Source organism: Saccostrea echinata, unplaced genomic scaffold (genome assembly GCF_033153115.1).
Source record: "Saccostrea echinata isolate AGI-Se365-2 ecotype Australia unplaced genomic scaffold, CSIRO_AGI_Sech_v1 ptg000004l, whole genome shotgun sequence".
Taxonomy (NCBI): domain Eukaryota; kingdom Metazoa; phylum Mollusca; class Bivalvia; order Ostreida; family Ostreidae; genus Saccostrea; species Saccostrea echinata.
This window is the reverse complement of record NW_026889753.1, coordinates 1,951,589-1,962,889: the sequence shown is the minus strand read 5'-3', so window position 1 is coordinate 1,962,889 and position 11,301 is coordinate 1,951,589. Positions and strand designations below refer to the sequence as shown.

The 11,301-nt window shown below is 31.8% G+C and overlaps 1 protein-coding gene across 1 annotated transcript; it reads right to left on the bottom strand.

Moving 5' to 3' along the window:
- Positions 1 to 15: 15 nt before the first annotated feature.
- On the bottom strand, positions 16 to 11,203 carry LOC133178977 (26S proteasome non-ATPase regulatory subunit 5-like). The gene is made up of 8 exons (XM_061313644.1): positions 11,021 to 11,203; positions 7,254 to 7,398; positions 6,130 to 6,259; positions 5,854 to 5,957; positions 5,438 to 5,690; positions 4,758 to 4,946; positions 815 to 924; positions 16 to 507 (listed from the first exon to the last, which is right to left on the bottom strand). The coding sequence occupies exons 1-8, from the start codon at positions 11,194 to 11,196 to the stop codon at positions 112 to 114; spliced, it is 1,503 nt and encodes a 500-aa protein (XP_061169628.1). The 5' UTR covers positions 11,197 to 11,203; the 3' UTR covers positions 16 to 111.
- Positions 11,204 to 11,301: the final 98 nt, after the last annotated feature.

Here is an 11,301-nt window from a genome sequence, read left to right as displayed (position 1 = left end):
ACAAAACTCCACACAATACTTCCAATTATTTATTGATAAGGTGTAAATACATGTAGATTATTAACATGATTCATCAGGGACAACTAAGGAAAATATGTAAATACTTTTTAATTATTCTCCCTCGAAAGCCACTTCTGACTGGGTCTGAACAAAGAAAGGGCCTTGTAGGACCATAGCCTTGACCTGAACAATATACGGCTGTCCAAACACATCAACCGCTGTAGGTGACTCTGCTAGTGTCTTTAGGATTAAGAACTTTGACTCTTTTGTTTCTTTAGTTTTTTCTGTAGTTCTGTCCAACAAGAATTCTGTAAACCCTGGATAATTGTTCATGTTAGTCTGTCCCCAGGGTTGTAATGCGAGGGATTGTAAAACACAGTGAGCAGAACACCTCAGGTCTGGAAAGGGTTGTCTTACTAATGACATTAACATCTCAAATGGATTGTTACTCAGTAAATTAAACCACTTCTCTGTTAGTTTGAGTAATTCATCTGTTTGTTCTGCAATCTGCAAAATCATGTTTTTCTTATTTCAAATTTATTCCATATCACTTTCTTCTCTAGATTATTTTTTCCAACATATGAAAATAACATTTAAAGTTATCAATCTTATAAAACTGTTTAGTGTTACTTTAAAAGAATTTGAAAAAGATAAAAGCAAAACATCCTCTTGCAACAAGATGCTCTATTGCATCCATCCACATAAAAAGAATCCCTAGATTGCTCTATCTTTTCATCAACTTACATCATAAACACAAATTTCAACTATTAAAGATTATATCTTTATGTACTTGTATAAAATAAATGGAGTAAACCTGAAGTTTTGTTATGCTGCAGACTGTTTCCAAAGCTTTAATGTGTAGATCTGACGGAGCATCTCTCACCATGGATCCTATACATTTTACACCATGTATCATCATATTGCCTAAAACAAAAGGATTGTTAAAACATGCATCATCATATTGCCTAAAACAATAACAGGAACGTTAAAAGATGTATCATCATATTGCCTAAAATAATAAGAGGAATGCTAAAACATGTATCATCATATTGCCTAAAAAATAACAGGAATGTTAAAAGATTTATCATCATATTGCCTAAAATAATAATAGGGATGTTACATGTATCATCCTATTGCCCAAAACATTAACAGGGATTTTACAACAGGTATTTTCATATTGCCTATATAAGAAAAAGGGGATATTATATCATGTAGCATCATATTTCCTAAAACAATAAAAGAATGTGACACTATGTATTATCACATTGCCTAAAACAAAACATGTTTCATCATACTGTCTCAGACAAAAAGGGGATATTACACAATGCATCATCATACTGTCTAAAACAAAAAGGGGATATTACAACATGTAGCATCATTTTTTTCTAAAAAGGGGATATTTCATTATGTATCATCACATTAACTAAACCAAAAGGGGATTTTACAACCTGTATCATATTTCCTAAAACAAAGAGAGGATTTTACACTCTGTATCATCATATTTCCCAAAACAAAGAGATGATTTTACAATCTGTATCATCATATTTCCTATAACAAAGAGAGGATTTTACACTCTGTATCATCATATTTCCTATAACAAAGAGAGGATTTTACACTCTGTATCATCATATTTCCTAAAACAAAGAGAGGATTTTACACCACATTTCATCATATTTCCTAAAACAAAGAAAGGATTTTACACCACATTTCATCATATTTCCTTAAACAAAGAGGATTTTACACTCTGTATCATCATATTTCCTAAAACAAAGAGAGGAATTTACACCACATTTCATCATATTTCCTAAAACAAAGAAAGGATTTTACACTCTGTATCACCACATTTCATCATATTTCCTAAAACAAAGAAAGGATTTTACACCACATTTCATCATATTTCCTAAAACAAAGAGGATTTTACACTCTGTATCATCATATTTCCTATAACAAAGAGAGGATTTTACACCACATTTCATCATATTTCCTAAAACAAAGAAAGGATTTTACACCACATTTCATCATATTTCCTAAAACAAAGAGGATTTTACACTCTGTATCATCATATTTCCTAAAACAAAGAGAGGAATTTAAACCACATTTCATCATATTTCCTAAAACAAAGAGAGGATTTTACACTCTGTATCATCATATTTCCTAAAACAAAGAGGATTTTACACTCTGTATCATCATATTTCCTAAAACAAAGAGAGGATTTTACACCACATTTCATCATATTTCCTAAAACAAAGAAAGGATTTTACACCACAGTTCATCATATTTCCTAAAACAAAGAGGATTTTACACCACATTTCATCATATTTCCTAAAACAAAGAGGATTTTACACCACATTTCATCATATTTCCTAAAACAAAGAGGATTTTACACCACATTTCATCATATTTCCTAAAACAAAGAGGATTTTACACTCTGTATCATCATATTTCCTAAAACAAAGAGAGGATTTTACACTCTGTATCATCATATTTCCTAAAACAAAGAGGATTTTACACTCTGTATCATCATATTTCCTAAAACAAAGAGAGGATTTTACACCACATTTCATCATATTTCCTAAAACAAAGAGGATTTTACACTCTGTATCATCATATTTCCTAAAACAAAGAGAGGATTTTACACCACATTTCATCATATTTCCTAAAACAAAGAAAGGATTTTACACCACATTTCATCATATTTCCTAAAACAAAGAGGATTTTACACTCTGTATCATCATATTTCCTAAAACAAAGAAAGGAATTTACACCACATTTCATCATATTTCCTAAAACAAAGAAAGGATTTTACACTCTGTATCACCACATTTCATCATATTTCCTAAAACAAAGAAAGGATTTTACACCACATTTCATCATATTTCCTAAAACAAAGAGGATTTTACACTCTGTATCATCATATTTCCTATAACAAAGAGAGGATTTTACACCACATTTCATCATATTTCCTAAAACAAAGAGAGGATTTTACACCACATTTCATCATATTTCCTAAAACAAAGAGGATTTTACACTCTGTATCATCATATTTCCTAAAACAAAGAGAGGAATTTAAACCACATTTCATCATATTTCCTAAAACAAAGAGAGGATTTTACACTCTGTTTCATCATATTTCCTAAAACAAAGAGGATTTTACACTCTGTATCATCATATTTCCTAAAACAAAGAGAGGATTTTACACCACATTTCATCATATTTCCTAAAACAAAGAAAGGATTTTACACCACAGTTCATCATATTTCCTAAAACAAAGAGGATTTTACACCACATTTCATCATATTTCCTACAACAAAGAGGATTTTACACCACATTTCATCATATTTCCTAAAACAAAGAGGATTTTACACTCTGTATCATCATATTTCCTAAAACAAAGAGAGGATTTTACACTCTGTATCATCATATTTCCTAAAACAAAGAAAGGATTTTACACCACATTTCATCATATTTCCTAAAACAAAGAGGATTTTACACTCTGTATCATCATATTTCCTAAAACAAAGAGGATTTTACACTCTGTATCATCATATTTCCTAAAACAAAGAGAGGATTTTACACCATATTTCATCATATTTCCTAAAAAAAGAGAGAGGATTTTACACCACATTTCATCATATTTCCTAAAACAAAGAGAGGATTTTACACCACATTTCATCATATTTCCTAAAACAAAGAAAGGATTTTACACCACATTTCATCATATTTCCTAAAACAAAGAGGATTTTACCCTCTGTATCATCATATTTCCTAAAACAAAGAGAGGATTTTACACTCTGTATCATCATATTTCCTAAAATAAAGAGAGGATTTTACACTCTGTATCGTCATACTTCCTAAAACAAAGAGAGGATTTTACACCACATTTCATCATATTTCCTAAAACAAAGAGAGGATTTTACACCACATTTCATCATATTTCCTAAAACAAAGAAAGGATTTTACACCACATTTCATCATATTTCCTAAAACAAAGAGGATTTTACCCTCTGTATCATCATATTTCCTAAAACAAAGAGAGGATTTTACACTCTGTATCATCATATTTCCTAAAACAAAGAGAGGATTTTACACTCTGTATCATCATATTTCCTAAAACAAAGAGAGGATTTTACACCACATTTCATCATATTTCCTAAAACAAAGAGAGGATTTTACACCATGTATCATCATATTTCCTAAAACAAAAAAAGGATGCTACACCAATATAATCATTATAGTCTAAAAGGAAGGAGGATATTTCAGTATGTATCATCATCATATTGCCTAAAACAAAAAGGGGGTAGTGAACTATGTATCATCATATTGTCTTAAAAAGGGGGAATATTTCACCATATATCATCATATTGACAAAAACAAAGAGGATATTACACTATGTATCATCATACTGCTTAAAACTAAAAGAGGATATTACACTATATATATTATATTATTAATGTTGGTTTCTATTAAAATGAAAGGGATAAATATAGTTCAAGTTTATGATTACAATGTGTACATCTTCTTATGTACAAATGAAATTAATGTTACATGCACCCTATTTATCAAATTTATTACACAAAAAACAATTTCAGCAAGTATAATACAGTCCAAAACTCAACATCTCTCATATGGCAGGACTGTCAAAAGATTTTGAAATATATGTGTTCAAGATATTGGAGCCAAATTTTGATCGTAAGAACTAACTTTGACATGTCCCTGGTATCTGACATATCAATGATTGTACAACAAATCTTACAAACCTAGTTTATCAAGTGCCATCTTCCCTTCCACAGATTCCCCAATGAAACCAACAGTCTGGACAGAAATACTCTTCTGAGTCTGATCCCCAGATGATAAGCCCTCAAACACAGAGTTTACAAATGTCTTATTACTGCTGCACACTTCCTTAGGATGAAATCTGGCAACTCCTCCAAAGAACTTTGTTAATCCTTAAAAGAAGAAATTGTGTAAACAACAAAATAAAAATAAATATATAGCAAAAATTAATGAGTTGACCTCTAATAAAGCAGGATCTCAAGAACCTATTTCAATTTGATGTGTAGTATTGCTTGATTTAATGAAAAAGAATATCCATTATAGGGAAAAATCTTTAAGAGAATTGCTATTTCTAATTTTATGACCAATGACCTTGGACAAGTTGATTTTGACTGATATTCTCCTTATAAATATATGTATGAAGTGGATTATAGGCTTACATGATCTCTTGGGTAGCAATCACTGAAGGTTTAAAGATTAATAAAGTGGAAGAGAATGAGGGGGAGGGGTTTATTATTTTGTGGCATTTTTCAAGTTTGACGAGTGTCACTTTACAGCTTTGAAATTTTCTTTACCTTAGTTTGTAGCATATTTAAATCATTTCTAAACTGAAACATTCATTGACGGCTAGTGAAGAATTGAACCTTTAATTTTAATATCCTACCTGGTAATAACAAGTTGCCAAATGGATTATGCTCTAATTCTCCCATCATGCTCTCTAATTTCCCCACAATTCCATGCTGATCTAGGTACACCAGTCCATGTTCAACCATAGTAAGGTCAGACAACATTTCTATAGCATTCAGCTGAACAAGAATATCATCCTTATGGACCTCATTTAACAATTGCTGAAGAAGACCACTGTTGTGTGTGTTTTCTAGAGCAGCCAGTGACAGCTTGCAGACTTGGATCAACATCTGTAAATTTTAATGTTAAAAGTCAGACCTTTTTTCATTTCATCATGCAGAGCCCCCCCCCCCCCCCCCCCCATGACTTTTAAATAATACTTCATTGTTAACATGCTTAGCTGTTTAAAATCTAATTCTACATTAATATGTAAAATGAGCCTGTAGGTTTCACCTCGTATGCTCTGAATCTGACAGTGTCACTGGTGTTAAGCACCTGCTCCAGAGTGTGGATCATCTGGTTACTGAATAAAACAGCCAGTCCCTGAGGAGTCCTGCCTATCATAAAACAGAAAAAGGATTGACTGATTGTAGGTTGTTTTAAGTTCCACTCGAGAATTTGTTACTCCTATAGAGACATGAAGAGAAAGCATAAATTCCTACAAACTGCATCAAAATACTGCAAGTAACTCTCAAAGACACATTTAAAAGCATATCCCTTAATTTGTACCTAAATTGATTAAAACTTTGGTAGCAATGTTTGCCACTTGGATGTCATCTGAAATCAAACTGACAGTTTTCTGGAGCACTTCCTTGTGAGGCAACAATTCCTCAATCACCTCCTCAGATGCACTCAACATCTACAATATTAAAAGATATGCTGATAGTTCACATGCTTCATATTGAGCTTCAACTTTTAAATACCTGTTTTTATCATACCTGAGACTTGAATTCATAAATATAAATACAGTGGAGTCTTGTTATTACATCAGTTTATAATAATAAGAGGCTTATTGCATTGAAAACTCAAAGTACAAAACCATTTCTTAACAAGCCTTTATAAAATAGATATATGTTTATTACATTGTCCAAAACTGCAGAGACTGGGTATTAGATTGTAAAAATTTTGGCAAAAATATTCCTCCTGGTTTTTTTTTTCAGTTCTGACTGAGATCAATGGAGAGCCACTAAATAAATACTGTATCACCTTTGGTCTGACAGGGTGTCTGTAAAGGCACGTTTGATGATTAGTGACACTGAACTGATCACACCTTGAAAGGTCTAAACTAATTTGGTCAATACAAGTGAATATGTTGTGTCAAAGCCATTGGTAAACAAAGTGTTTTTTTTTTTATCTTTATTAAATTTACTCCATTCTTTGGTGACCAAATAAAAATCATTTTTTAATTAATATAACTGGGAATGGACTCCAATCTGAGTCACTATTTAATAGCTTAGATAATCTCAAGTGATAACAGAAACATGAAATCTCAAGTGACACAAAAATATGTGTCAATGATTGCTAATTGAACTACATTCAAATGCTTTATCTAAATACACTATCATTAAACTTGAAAGTAAAAATGGGAGAGGAAGATGCAGATCTATACTTTAATTGAAATTCATTACAAAATATGTAAATAACATTAGAATTAAAGGCAAAATGAGGATATCAGCTTTAATAGGAACTTATCTTGGATCAGGTACTATGATATTTTATCTTCACAAAATGAATATCGTAATAATGGGACTCCACTGTATTTGTAAATATTTTGAAATAAATCAGGCTGGATTTTTTTTCATCTGATAAACAGCAGAAAATATAAGGATTTTTAAGAAATTTCAATGACTCACCTGTTTCAAACAAAGACATTTAACCATGACTTGTGGGTGACTTAATCCTTTCAGTATTTGTTCCCTGTAGCTTTGAAATACAACAGCTGGTCCTGATGCATCCAGTAGCTTTTCAAGAACATTGCAACAAAGCTCAAGCACCTCTCTAAAATTCATATATGAATAATTTCATATATTTCTATGAAACAGAATGAAAATAAATACCATGATGTAGTTTTCTTTAATCTTTTCAAAACTGTTAATATTTACTAACTTACTTTAAAGAATTGAAATAACAAGATCTATACACAATCTGACTTTTTCTACTTGCAACAGAGTGCAATAAAATACTCAATGATCAAAATAGATGGAACATTCTATCATTAAAATGATGGTTGTCCTAAGGACCTAGTTTAACGAAAGAATTTGTTCTGTGTGTTGGCAATTTAGCAAGATTAACAAGGGCAGATAATTCTAATCTATGCGTATCATATGAACAATCTGGAGGGTTCTGAATGTCAACATGGCATAAAAATTTGAAGCAAGAAAAAAAAAGTTGAGAAAATGTGTTGATTTTTTTTCTTTATATGGATTATTTCTTAGGTTTGAAAGATTATACAAGCTCAAAAAGTTTTGTAATAATTGAAATAATTTGGTATTATCTTCAATGGAACTCCTTTTGTATTCTCTAAAATAGTGCCGGAATGGATCCACTCTGAATTGCTACGTTGCAACTACAGGTAAACTTTGGAATCTTGACATTGGATATGTCAACAATCTGGATATGTCGATGCCCGTCCACGGTCCCGGCAGTATTTACTTTATAAATGATTTGCAAAAACTCTGATATGTTGACCTCGGTAATGTCAACAACCCGGGTTATCTCGACATATATTCACAGTCCCAAGAGCAAAATTTAGTTGGTATATGTCGACATCAGCAATTTTCTGCTCTACTGAACCTAATGTTTGTCAGATAGGGTCACTCGTCACGCACGGACGACTCCAGGTATCTCGACATTGTCAAAAATTCACACCTTTCACACCCATGTTTTGACTGCAGACTGCTTATTAATAATCAATTGTATAGACTGTGTTTGCAGGTTTAATGTTCAGCTTAGGTAATATCATTGATGAATCTACACGATTCTGCGTAAATGTACAGGCAGTGATTTATATCAAAACCTAACATAACTTTTAAATTTGAAAAAGGTACCTAAAATACAATGAATAACAAACACATTGTATAATTCAAACTAAGGAATTAAACGATGTTTTAATGATATTTTCTTAACTGCATTCCACAGGAAACAATCCAATTAACGACACGATTAATCAAATCAGGAGTAATTCATGCATCTGTAACATCACTATGTTAGTTTAGATACACAAATCTCTTAAAAAATTAATTTTAATGTACATTCATTCTTAATGAAATAAGAAAAAACAATATGCATTTTATTTTTTCTGTATCTGGGATGTCGACTTTATACGGTTCGAAGTTTATAGAGCGCATTTCGTATCCTGTTCTGACAAAAAAGCAAGCTACACATGAATGCTGTAACTTTGTGCTGAAACTTTGTAAATTTAGAAAAATTTCGATAAAGAACATGTTTTATAAACAATATTTTTAAAAATAACTTCTTAGATTTTAATAAAAATAGAGGAATTGCTGAAATATGTTGAGTTACAGTCTATATTAAAGTCATGTACATATAATAAGCTTGTCTGTTTTGCTATGTAGTGAAATCTTGGATGTCAAGTCTCAACTGTGATATCTCGACACCTCGGATATCTCGACATTTCCAACGGTCCCGTCGATGTCGAGATAACGAAGTTTACCTGTAAATGGGACCTATTCTAACTGTGGTAAGGGCTTGTCCCAATACACAGATTATTCCACTTTTTTTTTTTATGTATCTGATTATTCTAACTACCAGGTTGGGCACACCCCACCAAATGGTCATTTATCCCCCGTTTGGTGGACAATCTCCCACATCGGAGACGACTTTTACTGACGAAATGGTGGACTTTTTTATTCTATTCCAAATTTTATTAAAATAAAGCAAAAGCGCATTTGCATAGGCATTGGGGAATTTTAGTGAATATATTCCTCGCACAATTAACATAGTTCAATCGATTTTCCATGTGCAATTTCTCCATAACTTCGTAAAAACGATACCAGTGTTTTTTTTCAGTACTTTGGGACTGGGGGCTGGGGCCCTCAGAATTGGGAATTTCAGCGTCAATTAGGCTAATTTGGGAAACTCCCAGAATTACTTTAACAAAAAATTGTTATAATAAATCAAGACTATTCTTGGTATGAATTATCTAATTACTTGCATCAAGAACAATAGTGGTATGAATTATCTAATTATGAAGAAATCCAACATGACTGAACAACAAAACCTGCTTGAACTTCACTGAAAAACATGCAATAAACAAACTGAATTTGATCTAATATTTTGTAAGTTTTTCTTTGGGAAAACTTGCACTACATTTTGGGAAAATACAGGCATATTTTCAATTGGGACTGGGACCGAATTTCGGCCCCAAATCGGCCCTAAAAAAAATCACTGGATACCCAGAGTTGTCCGTGATAGCCGAACTTCTTGATCAATCGATCAAAAAAAATTTGATTGTGTCTAGTACGATAAAAATTCTATTTTATCCAGTGGTTTAACTCTTGATAAGTTAACTTTCAATCGCTCTTATGATCTTCGTCAATATTTATCTCCATAAAATCCCGTTAAACACGAGCTCCTCATTACTTTACTGGTATGGTGGCCACTTATTGCTATAAAGTTTAATTTTTCTAGACTTGAACGTAATATCTCTTGTTATTTTTCTTTTAGGATGAAGTTCCATATTCCATGCGACCTTTTTGGTTTAATATGTATATTCCTGATGAATTTAATATATTTGATAAATAATTTTCAATAAAAGATTTACAAAGTGACTTTTACAATTATTCTTGTTTTTGTTCCAAGTACATCGTTTTAAAACAATGATTATATCATAATCTAACTTCATTTACTATTTTTATAAAGAACAAAGCCATTACGTACAAAATAAAACGAAATAAAGGCGAAAACTTATTTTTCTTTTGATTTCCTAATTGAAAATTAACACAAATGTGCCTCCGTAGTTAAATCCGACTTTTGACCAGGTTAAAAAAAGATAATCGTTTTTATTGGTTTGCATTATTTGATTGGTTGCCCGGATAATCGAAATAGAAAGTAAAGAACGTGATTGACAGGTGCAGCATCGTTGGAGAAGGAGGGAATTTTCTTTTTAAGTAAAAACTGAGAAACGTTGCTCTTGTTTACGTACGTGACGTTTTATGTCAAATTTTTGAACGACTCTTCGCAAAAAATTACACATTGAATTCTGGATTTTTTTCACTCAGAACACCGATAAATATCTATATTTTATTCCACATGGTTTAAAATTATGCGCCATTCCACGCCATTCTAGAAAATTGAACACAACCATTTTTCTCTCTCAAATGGTCAGTAAAATTCGTCTCCGATATGGGAGATTGTCCACCAGACGGGGGATAAATGACCATTTGGTGGGGTGTGCCCAACCTGACTACATGTAGGATCAAATCTAGAGAAAAAGATATCCAGTAAAAGGTTTATGCATTACATTTTTGATATATTTCCTCACTTTTTTGCCAGTTAGAAGAGATTTACAAGAAAAATAATCATATCTGCACCACAATGCTGCAATACGCATTAATTTTGAGAAAATGAAAGTTGCTGAATCATGGAGTACGACACTTACTTATTGTCAGTGGTCAATAAATCGAAGATGGCATGGTAAGACAAATTCTGTGTAACATTCCTCAACTCACTTGGTGATAAAGAAGTCAACACTGTCTTCAAATCTATTAGAGATTGCTCCCAGTCAGTCGAATTTGGTAAGCTTTCCAACAAACTAGTCAAATTGAAAGAAGCCATTTTAGCGGGTAATAATAAAGATCGAATTTTATTAAAACGAAAATTCACCTGTAGTACTTTTAAAAAATAAAAAAATGTTTTTTAAGATAATTAATGCTCTCATAT

Bases quoted from the DNA above. Each gene is read 5' to 3' on its own strand.
- LOC133178977 (XM_061313644.1), bottom strand. From the start codon at position 11,196: ATGGCTTCTTTCAATTTGACTAGTTTGTTGGAAAGCTTACCAAATTCG. The intron at 6,260-7,253 runs GTGAGTCATTGA...TTAATATTGTAG, and splicing joins AATGTCTTTGTTTGAAACAG to ATGTTGAGTGCATCTGAGGA. The intron at 925-4,757 runs GTTTGTAAGATT...CTTTTGTTTTAG, and splicing joins GATGGCACTTGATAAACTAG to GCAATATGATGATACATGGT.